This window comes from Morus notabilis, unplaced genomic scaffold (genome assembly GCF_000414095.1).
Source record: "Morus notabilis unplaced genomic scaffold, ASM41409v2 Scaffold1383, whole genome shotgun sequence".
Classification (NCBI taxonomy): domain Eukaryota; kingdom Viridiplantae; phylum Streptophyta; class Magnoliopsida; order Rosales; family Moraceae; genus Morus; species Morus notabilis.
This window is the reverse complement of record NW_010366099.1, coordinates 97,995-118,794: the sequence shown is the minus strand read 5'-3', so window position 1 is coordinate 118,794 and position 20,800 is coordinate 97,995. Positions and strand designations below refer to the sequence as shown.

The following is a 20,800-nucleotide window of genomic DNA, read 5'->3' as shown; positions in this document are numbered from 1 at the left end:
GTGTGTGTGGATATATTTATTCACGTGTGTGTGTATTTTGTATTTTGTTCTTTCCATACATGTCATGTTTTGTAATTTTGAATGAATTGTCTACTTCAAAGATATGTTATGTATTCAAAGATATATTTTGTCTACTTCAATGAATTGTCTACTTCACGTGTGTGTGTGTGTTTTGTAATTTTTGAATGAATTGGTGGTGGCATTCTCTTTCCTACTGAATGAAGTAGCTCCTAGACCTCATAATAGTGGTCACCACACAATAGAGTCCTGCTACACCTCACAGTTTGAACAACATTTGAGGGCTGTTGTGGGTCTTCCACTTGGTGATCCATCAATGAAAACTCCTGCTGCAATCATGTATAATTTACTTGGTGAAGATGAGGGAGATCGAGGTTTCCTTTTAGCTCATCAACTTATTGGACGGGCATTAGGTATTCCTGGGGCTACTGTTCATTGGTATGATAAGCCAGGTAAGTTACTGCTCATCTTATGTTTTTTGATGTCTAGCCGCATCTTTCTAATTCATACTCAATGCTTTCCTTTGTCATCATAATTATATGGCAGAAATGCAAAAGCAACGAAAGATGGGTCATATCACCATTGTCGGTCCTTCTATGAGTGATGTGGAGAAACCATTGGATTCAATGCTGAGCACAGAAAGATTTGATAGTCAGTCTGCAGGTTAGTTTTGTTGGGGGCTGTGTAATTTACCATGATGTCTTGAAAGTGAAGCTGCTTGGAGGTGCTCACACTTTTCCTTTGTTATGCCCGGTGCAAATTTCTTGAAAAGTGTGACTTTGAAATTGTATTGAGCTTAACAATCTTTTAGCAATTTGTATTGGGCTTAGATGTGACCTTGAAATTGTAATTACGAAACAGTTATTTGCATTCATTTTGTTTCTTATTTGCTAAATGTAGTGACACCACGTGTTGGGATCATAATGGGCTCGGATTCAGATCTCCCTGTGATGAAGGAAGCTGCCTTTACTTTGAGTATGTTTGACGTGCCTCATGAGGTTAGCTCCCTTTTTTTTCCAACTTACAGTTTAACTTGGGGATCATCTGCTGTCATACCTTATGCGTTTTAAACTCTACATAAGATTCCTTTTATTATAAATTTCAGGTGCGAATAGTTTCAGCACACCGGACTCCTGAGTTGATGTTTTATTATGCCTCATCTGCTCGGGATCGAGGTATTCAGGTCATCATTGCTGGTGCCGGTGGTGCAGCCCATCTACCAGGCTAGTTACATAAACACTCTGCTCCATATGCATTTTGACCTTTTTTTTTTGTTTTTTTGTTTTTGTTTTTGTTTTTTTCATTTTAACATTATTTCAGTTCTGGATGTGAATTTTAGGTATGGTAGCTGCACTTACTCCTTTGCCAGTAATTGGTGTTCCTGTACGTGCTTCTACATTGGACAGAATCGATTCACTCCTATCAATTGTGCAGGTAAACATTGCACAAATCCAGTTGCCTGCATCTTATTGCCTAGAAGCAGCACATTCCCATTTACTAGAATGTTTTATTATCCCTCTTCTCTATCTTTTCTTGTCCGTGAAATGGATATTTGTGTGCCATATTTTGCCAAATCATGACTACATGACAGTAGTGTCTGATTTTGTAGTCTCTGTATCAATGTGACGCTTTTCAATGTCTCTGGTGTTTCCAGCAAAATAGCTTAAATGTCTTGCATTAATTCTGCAGATGCCATGGGGCATCCCAGGTGCAACAGCTGCTGTAAACAATGCCACAAACGCAGGTTTGCTGGCTGTAAGGATGTTGGGTGTCGGTGACAGCCATCTAGTAGCAAGGTTAGATTCTCCATTTGGTTAAACAAAACATATTTTTTTTTAGAGCAATGAAAAGTCATTATATTGATTGCTTATGTTATTGATGCGGCGATAAACTTTGTGCAGAATGAGTCAATACCAAGAAGACACGAGGAGCGATGTCTTGTTAAAGGCAGATAAGCTAGAAAAAGATGGCTGGGAATCTTATTTAAATCCTTGAGAACCATATAATTTCTTTTGGTGATATGTATTCATTTTTGTCATTCAACAAATTATATTATGGCCAACCTGATCAAAGGTTTTAGAGAAAACCCCATTGCCAGACAAGTTCAGCAAGTGAATAAAGACTCGGACATTAAACAAAAAATATTAGAACGAGAAGTAGAAAAAGGAGAAAGGATATGTGCAAATAGGTGAGCAAAGGGAATCATCAAGATTGTTAGCGTTAAAAATATTTGCAGTTTGACAGTTTGAGTGATGATGCAGGGATGTAACTATTTTTCTTTCCTATGTATTTCTTTATTCAACTGTCATCTTATCATTCATAAAGGGACTAGGACAAACTTGTTTGGAGACATTTTGCAATTTTTTTTTTTTAAATGATAAGAAGCTTGTATTTTCTTTATTTTCTTACTTCCTAGTCTTGAGAAGTAAAACGTCAATTTTCCATCAAAAAGATGAAAATAACTTATATAATGACTTAGTTTAGTAATGCTGTGGATTTTAAAAAAAGTGCTTGCAGAAATTTCTTACAGATTTTTAAAAAGAACCCCACTAAAATTGATAATTATGATATTTGGTTGTGTTAATAAAATTGACAATTTATCATTATGTTATTTTTAGTTGTAATTTTATTGTGAATAAAGAAATAAAAAAAAGAGAATTAATTATCATAAATTTATTGTTAAAAAATTTAAAATCATAACATTATGTTTTTTTTTAAAGTTAAACAACTATTTTTAAATATCAAAAACAATTATATATATAAAAATTACATATCATGTCTATTTTGGTCATTTTACATACCCACAGCAATTCCACCTCAAAATTTACCAAACGCTATTTACTGATTTTAGAACCAGCACAGCTACTATAATTACAATTTACCAAACACTTAGCCGCTTCTTAAAACAGCTGTTTTTTTTTTCAGCACAGTTAAAAGCACTTTTTTTAAAATCTACAGCATTACCAAACTAAGCCTATGTTCAGGTTCTTGCAAAAAATCAAGGACAAAAACATAAAAATCACTAGTTACTGTCTCATGAAATTAGAGGCTTCGCTAACTCAAGTTTTACTAAAATATTTTCTTAATTTAAATTGAACTTTTTTTACTCTCTCATATAAATTTATTTTTTCACTCAAATTTTCAACTTGAACGAGTGAAATAAACGGTACCTATTTTTGAGTTGTTGAATCGTTTTTATTGCTGATTTTAGACACAAGTTGATTATTTTACTTTAAAATATAACATTTCAACACGAAGAGGATATCTTTTATACATATATAAAAGAATTTAAATTTTAGAACTCATCCTAAATGCATATTTTTGCCCCATTTTATGAGAATTTTGATTATGTGAATATTCCTTTTTTTATAATATGTAAGTATTGTTTTTTTGATACATAGATTAAATTTTCAACAACCTGATCTATCAAATGGGAGCAATTATGCATCTAACAATTATATTTTTATTGTAGATGCTCATGAATAAAGACCTTAAAATCAATCTAAAAACAACAGTTTCCACACGCAGACAAAGGACAATTCCAACACTGAAAATTCCCTTAGTTTATTTGTTTTTTCTCTTGAGCAAATTTCAAGTTTAATTATTATTATTTTTAATTTTTTTATTTATATCGTTACATAAAATTTTAATGTTATTATAAAAAATAATATACGGGTTATAAAAATAATTTATAGATTATGTTCGTAATCTGTAAATTATTAGTGGTATATAAAATTTTAAAACAATAAAAAAAATAAAGTAGTGTTATCTTTTTTATGGTTTTTTTTGTTGTTGAAAATTTCTCTATTTTCTTCCCCATCTTCTTCTCGCAAATATGTCTCACATTCAGAGCGAAAGAGAAAAGGAAAACCAAATAACAGTGACGTGGTAGGATGAAGACCGTCAGATGCAATAATTTCAAATTTCTAGGGCCACGATCCCGTTACCAAAACACGCGAATTCGGCCTCAGCTCAACGAACTTCTTCTCCCTCCGTTTCCCGCCCACTATAAGTACCAAACTCATTTCTCTCTTCACATCACACACATTGACGCGCCAATTCGAATTCAGTTCCAGAGATTTCTTTCGCTTCGAAGAAGATGATCGCCTCTCTCAAGTAAGCCTCCGATCTCAGAACTCTTTCTCTTCCTCCCAGTTGCGCTCTTATCATGCCGTTCATCGGAAACCTAATCCGATCCTGGTATTGGTGCTCAGAGCCGAAGAGCAGAACATGCAGCTCGTTGAACGAGAAGACATTGACGACGAAGTGGATCTGTTTGAAGCGATCGACAAGCGTACGCTTCGTTTTCTCTAGTTAGATTGATCGACAAGAGTAATTTTTGCAGTTTCACTAGCTTCTGTGGTTTGCACTTTGATTTTCTTTCCATTTCAACTGCTTGATTTTGTATTCCGTCTATTTTGGACGAAATTCTGTTCGGTAGCTAGTGCGATCTTGTGATTTCTCAATTTCTGCAGTGAGCTTAGTTTTCTTCAGTTTTTTCACCTCGATTCTGCTTCTTCTTTTTTTTTTTTTTTTGGCTGAAGATTCACGTCGATGATCTGAATCTGATCCGATTTAACTCTGTTTTCATAGATTTCGAACTCGATCTCGCTTATACGTAATCATCTGATCCGATTTAACTCTGCTTTCATAGATTTTGAACTCGACCTCGTTTTTCTTCAGTTTTCTGATCCGATTTAACTCTGTTTTCATAGATTTTGAACTCGATCTCGTTTTTCTTCAGTTTAGAAGTTGATTTACTAAATCGGCTAACAAAGTGGATTTCTATTCGCAACTTGTGTTTTGCGCAGTGATTGCTCAGGGAATCAATGCCGGAGACGTGAAGAAGCTTCAAGATGCAGGGATCTACACCTGCAATGGTTTGATGATGCACACTAAGAAGGTATTATTACTTTTGGATAAAATCATTCGAGTTTTTTGAAACATTTTGGTGCGTTTCTGATATTTTGCTTTCAATATTGCAGAATTTGACGGGAATAAAAGGTCTATCTGAGGCTAAAGTGGACAAGATATGCGAAGCTGCGGAGAAGATAGTGGTTAGTGCAATTTTTCTTTTATTTTTGGAGGTTCACATGATTATACTTCAGATCTGGAATAATGCAAATCTTTTTTTTTTCTTTTTAATTTTTCAGAATTTCGGTTATATCACTGGAAGTGACGCTCTGCTCAGAGTAAGTTCAGTTTACTTTTTTCACATCTTTGAATAAATTTTTTAGACTAGATAACCAAAGGCCTAATCGTTGGATGACTTGTGCGCTTCATATCTCTCATTCTTAACTGCCTAATGTTTTTTATCCAAGTAGCACAGCTTCATTAACATATATCAAAAGCTGCAGGTTAAATTATGCTGCACCAACAATCTAATAATTTTTATCGTTTTATTTATTTATTTATTTTTGTGCTTATAGAGAAAGTCAGTGGTTCGTATTACAACCGGAAGCCAAGCCCTTGATGAACTGCTAGGCGGTAATCTTTGCTCTGTCATTTGTTCAATCATTGTTAATAAGTATGCTCTTAACGAATTTGAGTTTCTCTTTGGAAAAAGGAAAGTTACATGATAGTTTTGTTTAACATTGTGAAAAGGCGGGATTGAAACGCTGGCAATAACTGAAGCCTTCGGCGAATTCCGGTGAGAACTGTGAAGTTCTTTCATATATGAGTTACTGTTTGTCGTTTTACACAAACACTGATAGTTTTGGTTTGGATCTCTTACGTTGGTTCAGGTCTGGGAAAACACAGCTTGCACATACTCTGTGTGTTTCAACACAGGTTCCTCCCTCTCCCTATGAAATCATTTCGCCGCTGATACTAGCTTTTGTGGTCCTTTATTCACTAGCCTAACCGCTGTAGCAATAACAAAACCAATTACTGTTTGCTTTCTCTTACTTGACTTAAAATTTTAGTTTGTCTTGCATTTTTTATTTAACTTGGATCTACTTTGTGTTTAAACCATTTGCTTCATTCTGTCCTGGTTGTTTTAAATGGAAACAGCTGAAATCTTGAAAAATAACACTCGGTGTCTGTTTCCTATATTAAAATCATTAAATTGATCACAGTGATTGATGTACTGCTGTAGTAAAAATTATAACTGATGTTGGATGCTGAAACATCACAAATTAAATTGAAGCCTCGCTGATTGTATTTGCCTATCATCTATGCAGCTTCCTACCCACATGCATGGAGGGAATGGAAAGGTTGCCTACATTGATACTGAAGGAACTTTGTATCCTTAAGATTTCCTTTCAAGTTAAAATTTCAAGTTGCACATAATGGTTCCTCTTCAGTGACATTATCTTCATGCAAAGCTTTTCATCTTAACTGTATGCAACTTCAGCCGACCTGATAGGATTATCCCGATAGCTGAAAGATTTGGAATGGACCCAGGAGCTGTCCTTGATAATGTAAGTCTCAGTTTCAATATGTCATTCATCAATCATCTGTAACTAGCAGTGCAGGATCCGAAACTGATCGTGTACTTCTTTTGTGACAAAGATCATCTATGCTCGTGCATACACATACGAGCATCAGTATAACCTGCTCGTTGGTCTGGCTGCTAAAATGTCTGAAGAACCATTCAGGCTTCTGGTAAGACTTTACTGACTGAACTATGGCCTGATGTAAAATGACTCTGCTTGGAATGCTAAAAAGTTTGTATATGTCCATGCTTTCAGATTGTCGATTCAGTTATTGCTCTGTTTAGAGTGGATTTCACTGGAAGAGGAGAACTTGCAGATCGCCAGGTCAACCCCAAACCTTTGGTCTAATTCCTATAATTGGCACTTGTGGTCTTCAATTGTATGTGATATTTTTCCTTCCTGACATAAACCCTTGGGATTGCAGCAAAAACTGGCTCAGATGCTGTCCCGATTAACAAAGATCGCTGAGGAGTATAATGTTGCAGTATACATGACCAACCAAGGTTCGCTTTTTTCCTTTTGTTTTCTTCCCTAGTTTGCGTTCTTCTGGTGCTAATAAACCAGGGTAATCATTAACCAATTGGGGGGATCATTTTCAGTCTAATTTTATTTTCTTGTCTAGTGCCATAGATAACTCTACTTGACGTAGGACTTGCGGGAGAAAGGGAAGAGTGAAGAGAAAAAGAAAGGGAATTGAGAATAGAAAGAGGGGGAATTTAGAGAGAATGAGAGGAAGATAGAAGGGGAATTAGGGATTTAAGAAAGAATTGAGAAAGAACTTGAGAGGCAAGAGGAATAAAGAAGGATATGAGAGGGAGAAACAATCTGATAACTCAATTCAATATCATTCATAATCTGCCTTGTCTATAACATGTAGTCAATTTATAGGCTAATTACAAAAGTAAAATAGGAAACTAAAAAAACAAAATTAAATGCATACAATCATGAAACTTTCCCAAAATCAAATAAGAATCAATCCGAATTTATTTGTTTTTATCTCTGCCTAAAATAGGTTTGGAGATTTGACTTACATCACTACATGAAGGCATCGATCAGATCTAAATATTTGATTCTTCCCTAGCAGCCCGTATTAATACTTTGATGCATACTATTTGTTGCAACTTGCAGTTATAGCTGACCCAGGTGGAGGAGTTTTCATATCAGACCCAAAGAAGCCTGCGGGAGGTCACGTTCTTGCCCATGCTGCCACAATAAGGCTGATGTTCAGGAAAGGAAAAGGTGAACAACGTGTCTGCAAGGTTTTTGACGCTCCAAACCTTCCTGAGGCTGAAGCAATATCCTTTTCTACGCATGTTATTATTTCCCTTGGTTATTTTCTATTCCACGCACCATCTTAATTAAGATTAGCTCAATTAATATCTCCACGGAAAACAGTAAAAAGGGGGAAAAAAAAAAGAGAGAGAGAAAAGAAAAGAAAAGAAAAATTACTGTTTTATCCATATGAAATCACTGCTGTACAAGGATTTTTCTTGACAAGTATATACATATTTCAGATAACACCAGGCGGCATTGCAGACGCAAAGGATTGAAGTCAGAATCTCTTTTTGCTCCTTGTGGACATATAAGATAAAAATAGCGACTTTCATTTTTATGTCTACTGCAAGTTGGATATAAGTTGTATGTCAGATGTTTTTAGGTTTGAACCTTACTTTACTAGCATAGATGGGCTCCCTTTATTCTGGCATATGATGTGGTATATTTAGAAACAATCAGTACCCTAAAGCAATCACCAACTCTTCTTAAACTAGTTTTGGGTACCAAAAAGCAAGTTCTCGTTTCAGGTCTTAATCCATCTGCTTCACTTAACATCTTTGTCTGTTTTTGTTTTTGTTTTTGTTTTTTTCTTCCTTAATTATTAAAATATATAATTTAAACACTCAGGAATAACGTGACATAAAGGCAATAGGGACATACAAGACAAACATGTGAATATATATACAAATACACACACACGTGTGTGTGTGTGTGTGTGCAATTTGAACGCTCAGGAATAATGTGAAACAAGAAGTGCACCACATTCAGAATCAAGCCTTTACGCAAGGCCGTATTATTATATTTTGCATGCCAGAAAGTCCTCTAGTCCTGTTTGAGATTTTCAGAGTACTCAACATAGATGCGGACCATGTGGTCAAGTCTTGGTTTCAGGTGTTAAAAGGGGAGGGGGAAAAAAAAAAAGAGAAAGAAAAAGTAAACTATCCTTTAAAAACAGTAGAGTCATCGAGCAAACCCTAGTGAAGAAAAAATATGGGTGAACAGCGAAGCAAGGTCCAAGAATAACGAAGACCTTGCCACACAGGAAGCAGTATCAGCTCAGAAGTTTGAAGACCAGTTGGCTGCACTTCCAACTCTCGGTATGCCACTGCTTTCCTTGCGAGAGCCTTCATCCACCTTGAAATTTGCGCCACACACTTCTCCTGAACTGTCCACCCTCGGCACCGGCTTCAATTGGTTAAGAGGGTGCTCAAAACTCCTCAGGCCTCCATTAGTTGTGAAGAAGCAGCCTGAGATAGAGAACAGAAACAGAGAGATCAGCTACCTAGTCCTTATGTTGATGAACAAGTATAAGGAACAGAAACAGTTAATTCAATGACCTTTAGGAAATGGCGCAAAAGATTTGGCGCAGCCTGTCTTCAGAATTTCAGCATTGTCTGAAAGAACAACGTTGCCTTCAGAGTCGGTTCCCCAGAAGAATGGAACACTTCCATCAGCATCCTAAATAATTAAGGAACAATGTTAGGCTAGATTAAGGAAGCCAGGAGATAAACCTAAAGATAGCGACTGAGCAAGACCAATTTGAATGGAGAGACCAATAACACTGAAGCAACAGATACTAAGGTAGGTTGGTTTTACTCACAGCAGCAAAAAAGGTGGCTTTAGAAGCGCCATCGAAGACAATAAATGCAAACTTCCCTTGGATGTCCCTTACAACCTGATCAGGGGAAAAAGGACCTCGATCCCTTAGAGTTCTGTAAGCTTCCATAACAATGCTTGCCTCGTTTGCTGTTTTGTTCAACCCGTATTGTTGCTTAAGAGCAGCAACATTCTCAATGTGGCCATTGAACAAGCAGAAAATGTCATCCACAACCGCAAACAGCCTGACAACATAAGAGGAGAAGATGATAACTTGGATTGATGTACCGGTATGAGAAACACAGATTAATAGAATATTTCCTCAATAAAACTTTAATGTTTCAGGAAACTAATAACAGCTGAAGTCTGAAATTCTTTTTCCCCCCTTCCATTTCTAACATGCGAGTTTCAACTATTTAACAACAGGCATCATTCATCTAACTTTGAACCAAAAAAAAAAAACATCATGGTGCTAAACCAAAAAACTTAAATATCTTATAATTCAGAATAGAGAAAGAAAAAAAAAAATACCTATAGAAGAATTGTATCTAAATCAGCAAAAGTGGAACGCTATTAAAATAGCATTTCAGTAAATGGACATTAAACACCAAAGATGTTTGCCTATTTATATTAAAATGACTAGAAGATGAAGAATAATTGCAAACAAATAGAATATTTCCTTGGCTCATAACAAAGTTATAGAAAGAATCATGCCTTTTGTCTTGTATCAGAACCATCTAACGACACAATATATTAATTAGTGAGAACTAAAAAACAATAAAATCTCCACAGTCCGCCATATTCACATGGTTAAGAACATTAAATCAAGAGTCTATAATCGCTTAAAATAGTAAATAAAAAAACTGGAAATAAAAAATTCTAAAAAAAAGTTTGGTAGTAAGGAAAGGAAAATAGAAATCGGGTAAAATAATAAAATAATTACACGTCAATCTCTAATGATTCCAGAAAATTAAAACCTCAACAAACAGCAAAAAAGAGAAAAAAAAAAAAAAAAGATGCCGATCTCTAATGATTCTTGTTTCTTCCCCAAAAGTTCTCAAGAAACAAACACACCAAATACAAACAATCATCTAACTCATCAATATTAAACTCAATAGACCAAGATCAAGAACTCTTACTAAATTAGTATAAAACAAAACCTACCCCACAAAATAAACAAAAAACAACCCAAATCTTATCAATCAAGATCAGTCCAACCAAAAACCAAAGAAACAAAACCCAACAAAGAAATGAACATCGTTTTTTTTTTTTCTTTTTTTTTCTTTTTTGCAATTTCCTTTTCTGGATCTTGTCCCATTAGGTCGTAATGTACCTGGGAAGAAGAGGGTTCTGTTTTTCGAGCGAGTACGCCACGAAACCCGAGGAACCGAGGTTGACGACGACGGAAGAAGGATGAAGAGAGGAGAAATGGCGAGCCAAGGAATCATCTTTCAGAGCCGAAACAGATTCCGAAGAGTGAGGGCTTTGCAGACCATCGGGGCTCTGAGCCACGGATTTGTCGAATACGGCGAGCATTTTTCTTTCGGGTCGTCGATCGGGATCTCAAGAACGCAGAAAACGACGGTCGTTTTATGCCGAGATTGAGGAAATGTGGACAAATGGTTGTTGACGGTGGTGATGCTGGAACAGTTTATGATACAATTTATATACAAGGCGTAGAACTGTTCTTTTCAGCACCAATGGGACGAATTTTTTATTCCGATTTTACCCCTGGTTCTTACACGAACTTTCGTCGACTAGTTGGCACCTGGCGTCTTATACGTAATATCCCGACCGCCCTTCATTATTATTCTATTATTTTTTCACTTTCGAAGCAATATCTTCTTTTTAATATTTTTATTCCCTTTTTAATATATATTTTTAAAGATTTTAAGATAAGATTCTCAAAAAAAAAAAAAAAAAAAGGATAAAAGGGTGAGTTAGACACGACACACACGTAGCACAATATTGAAACATGTCTTCAAAATTTAGAATACTTTTATAAATAACAAAAATTAAAATTAGTAGGCTATGTACTCAAAAAAATTAAAATTACAATTATCAGGGTAATTAGTAATAACCATATAATCTCGTAACATAAAACGTGAAAATCACTATAATCATTATTATGTAATTTTGTTCTTCCTAAAATATTCCATTTTTTTTTTATATATTTTAATTCCACCCTTATGATCAATGTCCTGGAGTGAGTAGCCAAAAAAAAAAAAAAAAACAAACTCAATGTCATGCAGTGTAATTGTTTTTCCATGGAAGCTTTGTGCACATAAGCTTGGGGCTCTACAAGCTTCCAATGATATGATTATGTTTTAGAAGTGTTATTTTCTGTTCCAACTCCTAAACGAGTTTCATTTGTAGTCATTAGTAACTCTTCAATGCCATCAAGTCCTTAAATTTTCTTAAAAACTTAAAATTACATGTGGACATATGCGTCTGCTCGCCATTTCAAGCCAAGGAGAGAGAGAGAGAGAGAGAGAGAGAGAGAGAGAGAGAGAGAGAGAGAGAAGCATTCATTTGTCATATTATATGAATCGGGTACATGAATACAATATCCAATATCATGTGCTATGTTTTGATGATGTATGATACGTACGATATAAAAAAAGTTAAAAAATAACCTTTTATCTGGGCTAGAATTGAATAAGGTTATTGCATGTGCAGAAGTTTGTTGCATTTATATTGGCTTCCACTTTTAAATGGACCTTCATAATAAGCACAAAATCAACAGATTCATAAAAGCTTCAAGCTGATATTTTATCTGTTGTGTTTAGAAGTCAAGCAACTCCGTTACTGTTAAGTCGATAAATGTTCGGAAAATCTAGATATAGTTAGGAATGAAGAAATAAATATAGCAAATCATCTCTGGTAATTCGAGACATAATAATCCGAAAACACCTAAAAGGCTCTTCCTTATGCTCAAGAAAAGAGTTTAAACACGGTTGTATGCAACTGACTTGCTGAAGAGACGACGGATGTATATAACCTGTAGAGCACTAACAGCAGCCAGCAAAAAATATTCCCCAACTGTGTAGAAAATCACACGCTTCCTTGTGCTCTCATTTGCTGCAGCAGAGGGAAAAAAAAGAAAAAGAAAAAGAAAAAGAAAGAAAGTGAGAAATGCTTCCCAATGATGATCTGACATATGAGAATTAGCCTTTTACTGAGAGACAAAGGCACTAATGATATGGGAAATTCACTAAATAATGATTTTCTATCCTTAAAATTCTGGAAAGTGTGTAAAATGTTAAATCAGCAAAGAGTGCGAAAATCTGCTCAAAGATCAGGGGACAAGTTGCGATGCTTTCATGTTATTGCAAGCAAGTGGGACATGCTATAATGCAACGTCATGGATGAGCCTGCTTGTGAAGTTTTCGTGCTACAAGTTTAACAAGCAGTGAAACCTGAATACCTACTAGGATCTCGAACCACATTCAATGTTTTAAGCTTTACAATCCCTACGGGGTAAATAGGGCTCATCCTATGTTGGATCAAATCCCAATCAGACACGGCAAAGGCTCAAATAGTGTACTGCTAGAAGATACCAACTTGGATCTCGAGCTGCATTCAACGATTTAAGTTTGACAATCCCAACTGGCTACATAGGGCACATCCTGTGCTGGATCAAATGCTGAGCAGACATGGCAAAGGCTCAGATATTGTAAAGCTAGAAGATATTTTGCTGGCATCTCCAAAAGATAGGGACAGAAGGGTAAGAAAGGAGTGAAAAAATTCAACAGTTGTTTTAAAGAGGTGCTGACACTGAGCTGTATAAAAGGACTAAAACCTTTTGCACGAGATCCAATAGTTGCCAAATCAAAGAAATTACATAAACAGAAGTCCTACTGAAGCACTTTTAGACGATCAAACTCCAATTGCAAAACTGTTCTATTAAGAATTGATTGGCAGCACCAAATTAGGCATGAAAGACAGATTTTAGTCAAGGAAAGCAATGAAAAGGTATGACAAGCAACTCTTAACTATCAGTATAAAACTTACTATGACGATGACGAGTATCACGTGCTTTCAAATACTTCTGCTCAGCTGTAACAGACTCCAAGGCCTCCCTCAACTCAGCAATTTTAACATTAATAGGGTTCAAATGTTCTGCAATAAATAACATAAAATGGGTAAAACAAAGACATATAAGATAAATAAGCCAACAAAGTACAAGCGGTTCATAGTATACACACGCGCGCGCGCACACACACACACACATATATATGACATATACGCACAAAATGAAATGAAGGCTAATTCACAAACCATCTTTAGCAAGGTCATGCTCATTTGGAATATGACCAACGTGTATGTAGAATGAAACTGTCTCTGGGGTTGAGTAAGGATTGTGAAAACAGAATTTGTACATTCCACTATGAGGAGCCTTAAACTCAAACTTGTCTCCAGATGTTCCCTTCAAAGTGTGCACCGTATTGCCACCGGGGGACGTCACCTATAGAAAACACAAACTTGTGATATGTAAAACTTCTTTCTAGAAAGTTAAGGCCAAATCTCTGATAACCCAATCTATCTTCAAGCTCAAATAGAGAGAAAATAGCTACTAATACATAATAGAAGTCTACTAAAAGAACTCCCCGCCAAACACAACATATGTAGAAAGCGAAATTATTCACGAAGGAAAACTAACATACAGACTTGCACCCGAGGCCATTTCCCACTGTATTGTTTCCAGGTGCAAAGAAATGCATTCAGATCCCAAAGAAACTTTTGCAAAAGCTGGTCCAGTTTTTTGGCCATTAAACGGAATAAAATTGCCTTTAACGTGCCTCTAAAGTGTTCATTTTATTAAGTTCCTTTCCCTGCAAGCCATATGTTCTGAATGCAATTGGATAAAGTTAGAAAATTTCTTAACAAAAAGTTACATGGGTGACAATATAACTATCACTATCTATGTAGGAGTCTTGATAATGGTAGAATTATATTTCAAAATTCAAATAAGTTTCAACTCAAATACGGCTAACTTGACTGAAGTGATAAAATCTGTACATAGGATCTACTCAGCCCAGAACATTTTGTGCGTCCGAATTTTCCCATAAAAAGAGGCTGTGACGAGGGGAATAAGGTAGAACCTAGAAGGCTAATAACAAATTCCCATGAATTCTCACTCGGAAAACAGATACCCTCTATTAAATAAGTTTTTGACAATATTTCGTGGTGTTCTGATTTGAGTGGAAAATTTGAACTGAAATTCAATTTTTCGTGAGAAAACAATGTAACAAAAAGGTTGAATTGTGACAACGGAGCCGACTTCCTATTTGCCCTGTGAGACGAACGAACGAGTATGTGTATGAATTTTCCAACATTTTCTATTATTTAAACGTATTAAATTTCCAACATTAAGTTCCTAATTCTCTTGTGAGAGGAAAAAATATCCAAATTCATTGAATATGTGTGTGAAATTTTTAGAAGTTTCTTTATGTAACAGTTTTTAACATATCACTTTATGCGCATCAAATTTACAACACTAAATTCCTAATTCGTCGTGAACTGAAAAAATCGTCTTCATACAGCATCAATTTTATGAACATCCCAGCATCAAATCTCAGATTAAGGGTTCCATAACAGCTAAATTTCGATCTTAGGTTTAATGCACCTTAAGAAAACTCTCTCAAAATCTAATCAATTGCAAAGTCAAACGAATTTCGACACAAACCCAATCAATTAATCCCAGATCACAAAACAAAACCCTGTTTTTACCCCCAAAACCAAATCTTTCAACCTAAACTGTAGAAAAACACCGAAATTCGAAAGAATTAATGAGAGGGGGCTTACCGTGAGATCGATCCCGGGGTGATCGGAGTTCCAGAAGATATCGTGATCGACCACAACGAAATTCCCGGAGACGGTGTCGCCCTCGTAAAGGACGTACTCGTAGACGCATTCGACGTCGTTCACCGTGACCGAAAGCGACGCGATTCGTCCGACAAAGCTCGTCAAAAGAAGAAGACCCATCAGAAATCTGGCCATGGCGGTGACATTTCTCGACCTTCTCTTCATGTTCTCTCTCTCTCTCTCCTCTTCGAAAAATTTTGGAATTTGTGGGTTTTAAGGTTTTAGAAAGTTGTCGCCTTTGATTTCTGTAAAATAGCTTGAGACGGGAGACAACGGTATCGAGACAGAATGACCGGTAAGAAGCTCGGAAGTTAAGAACCAGCATGTCGTTGGACGGACTGGGCCTGGGCTTGGGCTAGGAGGATATGGATTGTATCTTTGCTGGGCCCAAAATTAAGTGACGTGTTTCGTCGACGTGTCATTGTCTAATTGGTGGTAGGATGCAGTTTTTTTTAGTCGATCCCATAGATGGTCCTAAGGATGGATCTCAATTCCACTTTTCTCCACAGTCGGCTCGACATTATATTCTGTTTTAATTTTGACATTTTTATTAGTTAAATGTTAAATATTTAACAAAATCTGAATAAATTAACTTAAGGATCAAAATTTAGAAGCATTTAAAATTTAGGGTCTCTTATGCTATAATAATTTCTCTCATAAAAAATTTAAATCAGAAAAGTTTTTAGTGATGGGTTCTTTCAAAAAATTTAAATTCAGAATCATAATTATTAACTTAAACATGTGAATCAAACCGACCATTAAAGAATTTATGATTTATTTTATCAAAATTAAAAGAATAAAAACTAAACTGTCATCTATTAAAAAGTTAATGGCATGTTTACCTACGCGTAATCAGAATGTGCATGAATCAAAGTGGACATGATTCAGAGTAGGTAAGATTCAAAATGAGGAATCATAGTCAGAATAAGTTGTTTACTTAGTAATATGATTTGAAATTAGAGTCACTCTAAATCTCATTCATTTATTTATTTACAACTAGAATCGGAATGAAAATATTGTAAAAATACTAATATACCTTTTAAGTTAATTTTATATTTTTTTAATTAAAAAAATAAATTATGTACTTATTATATTAAAATTAATCATAATTAAAATATTTAGTGTAATAATAAGGTAATAAAATAATAAATATAAATTGTACAATTATTTAAATATAAAAATAAATTGTTAAATTTTAAACATAAATAAAAATAAAAAGTAGTGTTAAAAATTAAAATATATTATTTATTTATTAAATAAATAAAGTACATATTTATTATATTAAAGTTAATAATAATTGGTTAATATTATAATATTTGGTAAATAAAATAATAAATATAAGTTGTAATTATTATTTTTTAAATTTATTTTTAATTTTATATTTATAAATAAAGTGAAGATATAATAATAATTTAATGTTAATATTAAGAATGTGAGTCTCAATCTTAAAAAGTATAGAAGTATCAATCTCATTATTCAATCTCAATTTTGAGTGAGACTCACTAAACCTATTCTTATTTTAAAATAAAACAATAAAAAAAATATAAAATTGATTCACATTATCCACTCTAATTTCTCAATCTTAATCTTAATAAGTACACCTGTCATACTCGTTATTAGAAAGCTGAATAAAACTTGTTACCTGTAAATAGCTTTTTCGATTAGAGTATTTTATTCCCCCACAGCATATTTGCATATAGTTGTCTTGTGGCATCTTCAACGAGTCCTGAAACTCAACAAACTAATTAGGACTCTTTTTACCAAAATGGAGGAGAAACCCAGAATCCAAATCCCAAGAGTCAAACTTGGTAGCCAAGGATTGGAGGTGATCTTGTTTTTCTCTTTCACCCATTTGTTCTATTATTAGTTATTTTATTTGAACATCTTTTAATTAATTTAAATTTTAATATTTAGTTTTTATTTATAGCAGCTTGAAGCAAAAGTTCAGATAGATATATGGAAACTAGAAAGAAAAGTTTTTTTTTTTTTTTTTGATGGGGTGTTTTTATAGAATCCAGGTATCTAGACTGGGATTTGGATGTGGAGGACTATCAGGAATATACAATGCTCCTCTCTCTCATGAAGATGGATGTTCAGTTATTAAAGAAGCCTTCAATATGGGGATCACCTTCTTTGATACCTCAGATCTTTATGGACATAATCATGACAATGAAATCATGGTTGGCAAGGTAATCTTTCTTCTTCTTCTTCTTCTTCTTCTTTTTTTTCCCAATTTATCTATCAAATTCAAAGGTGAGGAGAAAAGAACATTTGTTGTTAGAGGTTAAGCTGAGAGTTTCTCAAGAAAGTGACAGAAAATGAAAGAAAGAGACGAGAGCTGAGAGACACCAAATTTTGATTCTGAATTCAAATTTGTGTGAGAATCTATTGACGGAAACTTTTTTTGATTCAAATTTTTTGTGAAGAGCATAATCAAAATCATGGATTTAAATCCTAGAACCAAACCGGCCCCAAGTGTTTGAGGAAAAGTCTCTTCAGTCACTCGAATAATGTGATCTGAGAGTTAATTCATATTATTTACTACTTAGCTGGATGTTAATACAGATTCTGTTGTAACAGACTCAACAAACTCAATACAAAGCTCATTACTAATTACTAATTTCATAACAAATTAGTAACTACAGTTAAGGCTAAATAACTATGGTTTAACATTAGATTATTCAAATGACTATCTATAATATGTCATTACTTTTCTTGAATCTCAAGGCTAAAAACCTTCCTCGGGAGAAAATCCAATTGGCTACAAAATTTGGTGTTACCATGTCAGAAGACTTTCAATTTGGGGTAAAGGGAACTCCTGAACATGTGAGAAAAAGTTGTGAAGCCAGTCTTAAACGCCTTAATGTTGATTATATTGACCTGTATTATCAGCACCGTGTTGATATTTCAGTGCCAATTGAAGATACTGTAAGTTAAAGTGATCTTAATTAGTTATTCCTTTTTTTTTGACATTTTCTAATCTGTTCTTTAAGTTGTACGACATTATATTGATGGTTGCTTTTTGTTTGAAATGAACTTGTTTATGGAAGATGGGGGAGCTTAAAAAGCTGGTAGAGGAAGGAAAGATAAAATACATTGGTTTATCAGAGCCTAGTGTGAACACAATAAGAAGAGCCCATGCTGTTCATCCCATCACTGCCTTAGAGATGGAGTACTCTCTGTTTACTTGAGAAATCGAAAACGAGGTCATTCCGGTTTGTAGGTTTGTTGTGATCACCTTCTCGTGCCTGCATTCTTGACCAAACTGAAAAGAGCGATAATACATCATGAAAAATTTTATCATAGATATTATGAATATCATAAATGGGTATGTATCAAAATTATGTGGGGTTCCGTAAAATCGAAATTAGTGTTTTGTCCCAAGTGTTTTTTTTTTTTTTTTTGTTCCTAATAGGATACATTATAATTTCATGATACATCACCAAATTGTTTTTGAATAATATGTATGATTATTGTTTTTGATTCACTATTGATATGACAAAAGTGTAAAATACGCAAAGTAGATTTTGTTCATAATAAGTGATGAAGTGTGCATTAACAATAACAGGGAACTTGGTATTGGGATAGTGTGTTATAGCCCGCTTGGTCGCGGATTCCTCGGCGGAAAGGCGGTTTTGGAGAGCTTGCCAACTGAGAGTTTGCTGGTAAATAAGAATGCTATATTACTCAAGGGATTATTGATCAATTTCTCTTTACAAAAGTTTTCCTTGAAAACTTGTTTGGCTACTCTGCAGTCAATGCATCCTAGATTCACTGGGGAAAATTTGGAGAAGAACAAACTTCTTTATAGCAAACTTTCCAAACTTGCTGACAAGCATGGTTGCACTACTCCTCAATTAGCTTTGGCATGGCTTCTCCATCAAGGCAATGACATAATTCCAATCCCTGGTATGTTTAACTCTCTCTCTCTTACACTCAATATTTTCAGTATATAGCTAGGATTATTATCAGTGATTAAGTACCACCATTATAGTCAGTTTCTATATTGCCTATGTTGATGCCAAAATCCGGCGCAACACCGCGTGCGGAAGCGCACGATACTTGGACTCTGTTCTCCGCCTCTTTTGGTCAGATCCCTAGCACTGTTCGAATCAGGTCCACACTAGTGTTCAGGATTGATCTCTAACACTATTCTTCTCGAGTCCTAGCACTGTTTGAGAAATGTCCGTACCTTTGTGAGCTAATGAGCTTAGTATTTATAGAGTATTTCCAAATCCGGATAGTGTCTGGATCCGATCCGGACCTAGTGGTGACCCAAGTGTAAAGTTGTACCGGTCATATGACACGTGTCGCACCCCTATAGGTGGGGCCCCCATTAGGATTGCAGAGAGGAGGCCACGTGGCAGTTAGTTGGCTGATTGGGCACTTGTCCTGTTTTGCTAGTTGGTGTTGGATAGTGCTTGGACCACCTGCTCGGTTGGCTCAGATTTAAGTGCTCGGCCTGTTTGGACTAGGTGCTTGGCCTATTCAACTTGTTCAGACTAGGTGCTCGGTCTGTTCAGGATGTTCTTCCCTGTTCAGCTTGTTCAGACCAGGTGCTCGGCCTATTCTGGAGAGGGCCTATTCTTCCGGTCATAAAAATGACCACCCCCAACAGCCTAAAAGCCAACAAAGTGCTAATTGGTAAGTTTGGGATTGATTTTGCTTTTATTGGTTTTTTTGAGTCCTTTTTTGTTTTCGGCTAGAATGGTTTTTGAGTCGGTTACAATCCAGAAGTTCTCTCTTAAAATATATAGTACATCAATCTTTGTGAAATGTGTAATGATTTTTGTGCCAAGTACTTTTATATCATTTTATCAGCACAAATGCTGAGGGGCTCCGCCGAGTGCGGAGCTAGGGCTCGCAATGCCCCTAACCATTTTTTTTAGTGAACACAACCGTCTTTAGAATTTTGTGCAAAATCCAAAAGCACCTCTAAACCCTCAACTTTAGTGAACAATGGTTTGAACCAAGATAAGAAGTTTTCAATATTAACTTTAATGTTATTCTTTACAATGCTTTGTATAGGGACGACTAAAGTGAAGAACCTGGCTAACAACATTGGATCGTTGGCAGTGAAGCTTTCTGAAGAGGACTTGAAAGAAATTTGTGATGCTATGCCCATCCATGAAGTTGGTGGTGATAGGGATTACGAGTCTCTGACCATATATTCATGGAAGTTTGCAGATACCCCATTAAAATAATTTTCAATCTGGAGATCATATAAACAAAAACTGTGTCATGTGTGATGACCTAATGCTAGATCTGTTGCATGTTTCTTGTATCAATTTTCATTCTCTTCAAGAATTGAAAACTTGTGATGATCCTTTTCTCTGTCGTGTTTCATTATACTTTCTCAAATGTTAAAGGAAGCTGCATATATATATATATATATATATATATATAAAAGATTGAATTCTTAACGTGCGACATCATTAATTTATTTTATTAATACATGCCCTTATTAAACCAGTAACCAATTCATTAGACATGTAACCATTAAAAACAAGTCTATATATATACATAATAGCTTGATTTTATTACTTACCAATTTTGACTATTTTTGTTGGCTCTTGGTGTTTTTAGCGTGTTTTTATTGTGTTTTA

The 20,800-nt window shown here is 35.1% G+C and overlaps 4 protein-coding genes and 1 pseudogene across 4 annotated transcripts; 3 read left to right on the top strand and 2 right to left on the bottom strand.

Annotated features, from left to right (window-relative positions):
* The first annotated feature begins 660 nt into the window (after positions 1-660).
* On the top strand, positions 661-2,083 carry LOC21396510 (phosphoribosylaminoimidazole carboxylase, chloroplastic). Its single transcript, XM_024173073.1, has 6 exons — positions 661-681; positions 919-1,016; positions 1,124-1,241; positions 1,358-1,452; positions 1,708-1,814; positions 1,920-2,083. The coding sequence occupies exons 2-6, from the start codon at positions 942-944 to the stop codon at positions 2,011-2,013; spliced, it is 489 nt and encodes a 162-aa protein (XP_024028841.1). The 5' UTR covers positions 661-681; positions 919-941; the 3' UTR covers positions 2,014-2,083.
* Positions 2,084-4,042: 1,959 nt separating this feature from the next.
* On the top strand, positions 4,043-8,204 carry LOC21396509 (meiotic recombination protein DMC1 homolog). The gene is made up of 15 exons (XM_024173071.1): positions 4,043-4,134; positions 4,233-4,312; positions 4,830-4,921; positions 5,004-5,075; positions 5,172-5,210; positions 5,448-5,505; positions 5,623-5,668; positions 5,763-5,808; positions 6,201-6,262; positions 6,374-6,440; positions 6,532-6,624; positions 6,711-6,779; positions 6,880-6,958; positions 7,584-7,750; positions 7,961-8,204. Exons 1-15 carry the CDS (start codon positions 4,118-4,120, stop codon positions 8,003-8,005), a joined length of 1,032 nt encoding a protein of 343 aa, XP_024028839.1. The 5' UTR covers positions 4,043-4,117; the 3' UTR covers positions 8,006-8,204.
* A 289-nt stretch (positions 8,205-8,493) lies between these two features.
* LOC21396508 (stem-specific protein TSJT1) lies at positions 8,494-10,987 on the bottom strand. The gene is made up of 4 exons (XM_010109416.2): positions 10,660-10,987; positions 9,331-9,571; positions 9,068-9,188; positions 8,494-8,977 (listed from the first exon to the last, which is right to left on the bottom strand). The coding sequence occupies exons 1-4, from the start codon at positions 10,860-10,862 to the stop codon at positions 8,787-8,789; spliced, it is 756 nt and encodes a 251-aa protein (XP_010107718.1). The 5' UTR covers positions 10,863-10,987; the 3' UTR covers positions 8,494-8,786.
* Positions 10,988-11,881: 894 nt separating this feature from the next.
* On the bottom strand, positions 11,882-15,482 carry LOC21396507 (transmembrane emp24 domain-containing protein p24beta3). The gene is made up of 4 exons (XM_010109415.2): positions 15,135-15,482; positions 13,608-13,794; positions 13,341-13,448; positions 11,882-12,407 (listed from the first exon to the last, which is right to left on the bottom strand). The coding sequence occupies exons 1-4, from the start codon at positions 15,357-15,359 to the stop codon at positions 12,274-12,276; spliced, it is 654 nt and encodes a 217-aa protein (XP_010107717.1). The 5' UTR covers positions 15,360-15,482; the 3' UTR covers positions 11,882-12,273.
* Positions 15,483-16,888: 1,406 nt separating this feature from the next.
* On the top strand, positions 16,889-20,523 carry LOC21396506 (annotated as a pseudogene).
* The last annotated feature ends 277 nt before the right edge of the window (positions 20,524-20,800 follow it).

What these genes read in the sequence shown, in the direction of transcription:
- LOC21396510 (XM_024173073.1), top strand. Translation starts at nt 942, where the DNA reads ATGGGCTCGGATTCAGATCTCCCTGTGATGAAGGAAGCTGCCTTTACT. An exon ending in CACTCCTATCAATTGTGCAG is followed by an intron (nt 1,453 to 1,707) that starts GTAAACATTGCA and finishes TTAATTCTGCAG; the next exon opens with ATGCCATGGGGCATCCCAGG. An exon ending in GACAGCCATCTAGTAGCAAG is followed by an intron (nt 1,815 to 1,919) that starts GTTAGATTCTCC and finishes AACTTTGTGCAG; the next exon opens with AATGAGTCAATACCAAGAAG.
- LOC21396509 (XM_024173071.1), top strand. An exon ending in GAAGTGACGCTCTGCTCAGA is followed by an intron (nt 5,211 to 5,447) that starts GTAAGTTCAGTT and finishes TTGTGCTTATAG; the next exon opens with AGAAAGTCAGTGGTTCGTAT. An exon ending in CTCTGTGTGTTTCAACACAG is followed by an intron (nt 5,809 to 6,200) that starts GTTCCTCCCTCT and finishes TCATCTATGCAG; the next exon opens with CTTCCTACCCACATGCATGG.
- LOC21396508 (XM_010109416.2), bottom strand. Translation starts at nt 10,862, where the DNA reads ATGCTCGCCGTATTCGACAAATCCGTGGCTCAGAGCCCCGATGGTCTG. An exon ending in CAGAACCCTCTTCTTCCCAG is followed by an intron (nt 9,572 to 10,659) that starts GTACATTACGAC and finishes TTATGTTGTCAG; the next exon opens with GCTGTTTGCGGTTGTGGATG. An exon ending in TTTTGCGCCATTTCCTAAAG is followed by an intron (nt 8,978 to 9,067) that starts GTCATTGAATTA and finishes TCTCTATCTCAG; the next exon opens with GCTGCTTCTTCACAACTAAT.
- LOC21396507 (XM_010109415.2), bottom strand. Translation starts at nt 15,359, where the DNA reads ATGAAGAGAAGGTCGAGAAATGTCACCGCCATGGCCAGATTTCTGATG. An exon ending in GCATGACCTTGCTAAAGATG is followed by an intron (nt 13,449 to 13,607) that starts GTTTGTGAATTA and finishes TATTTATTGCAG; the next exon opens with AACATTTGAACCCTATTAAT. An exon ending in TGATACTCGTCATCGTCATA is followed by an intron (nt 12,408 to 13,340) that starts GTAAGTTTTATA and finishes CCTCTGCTGCAG; the next exon opens with CAAATGAGAGCACAAGGAAG.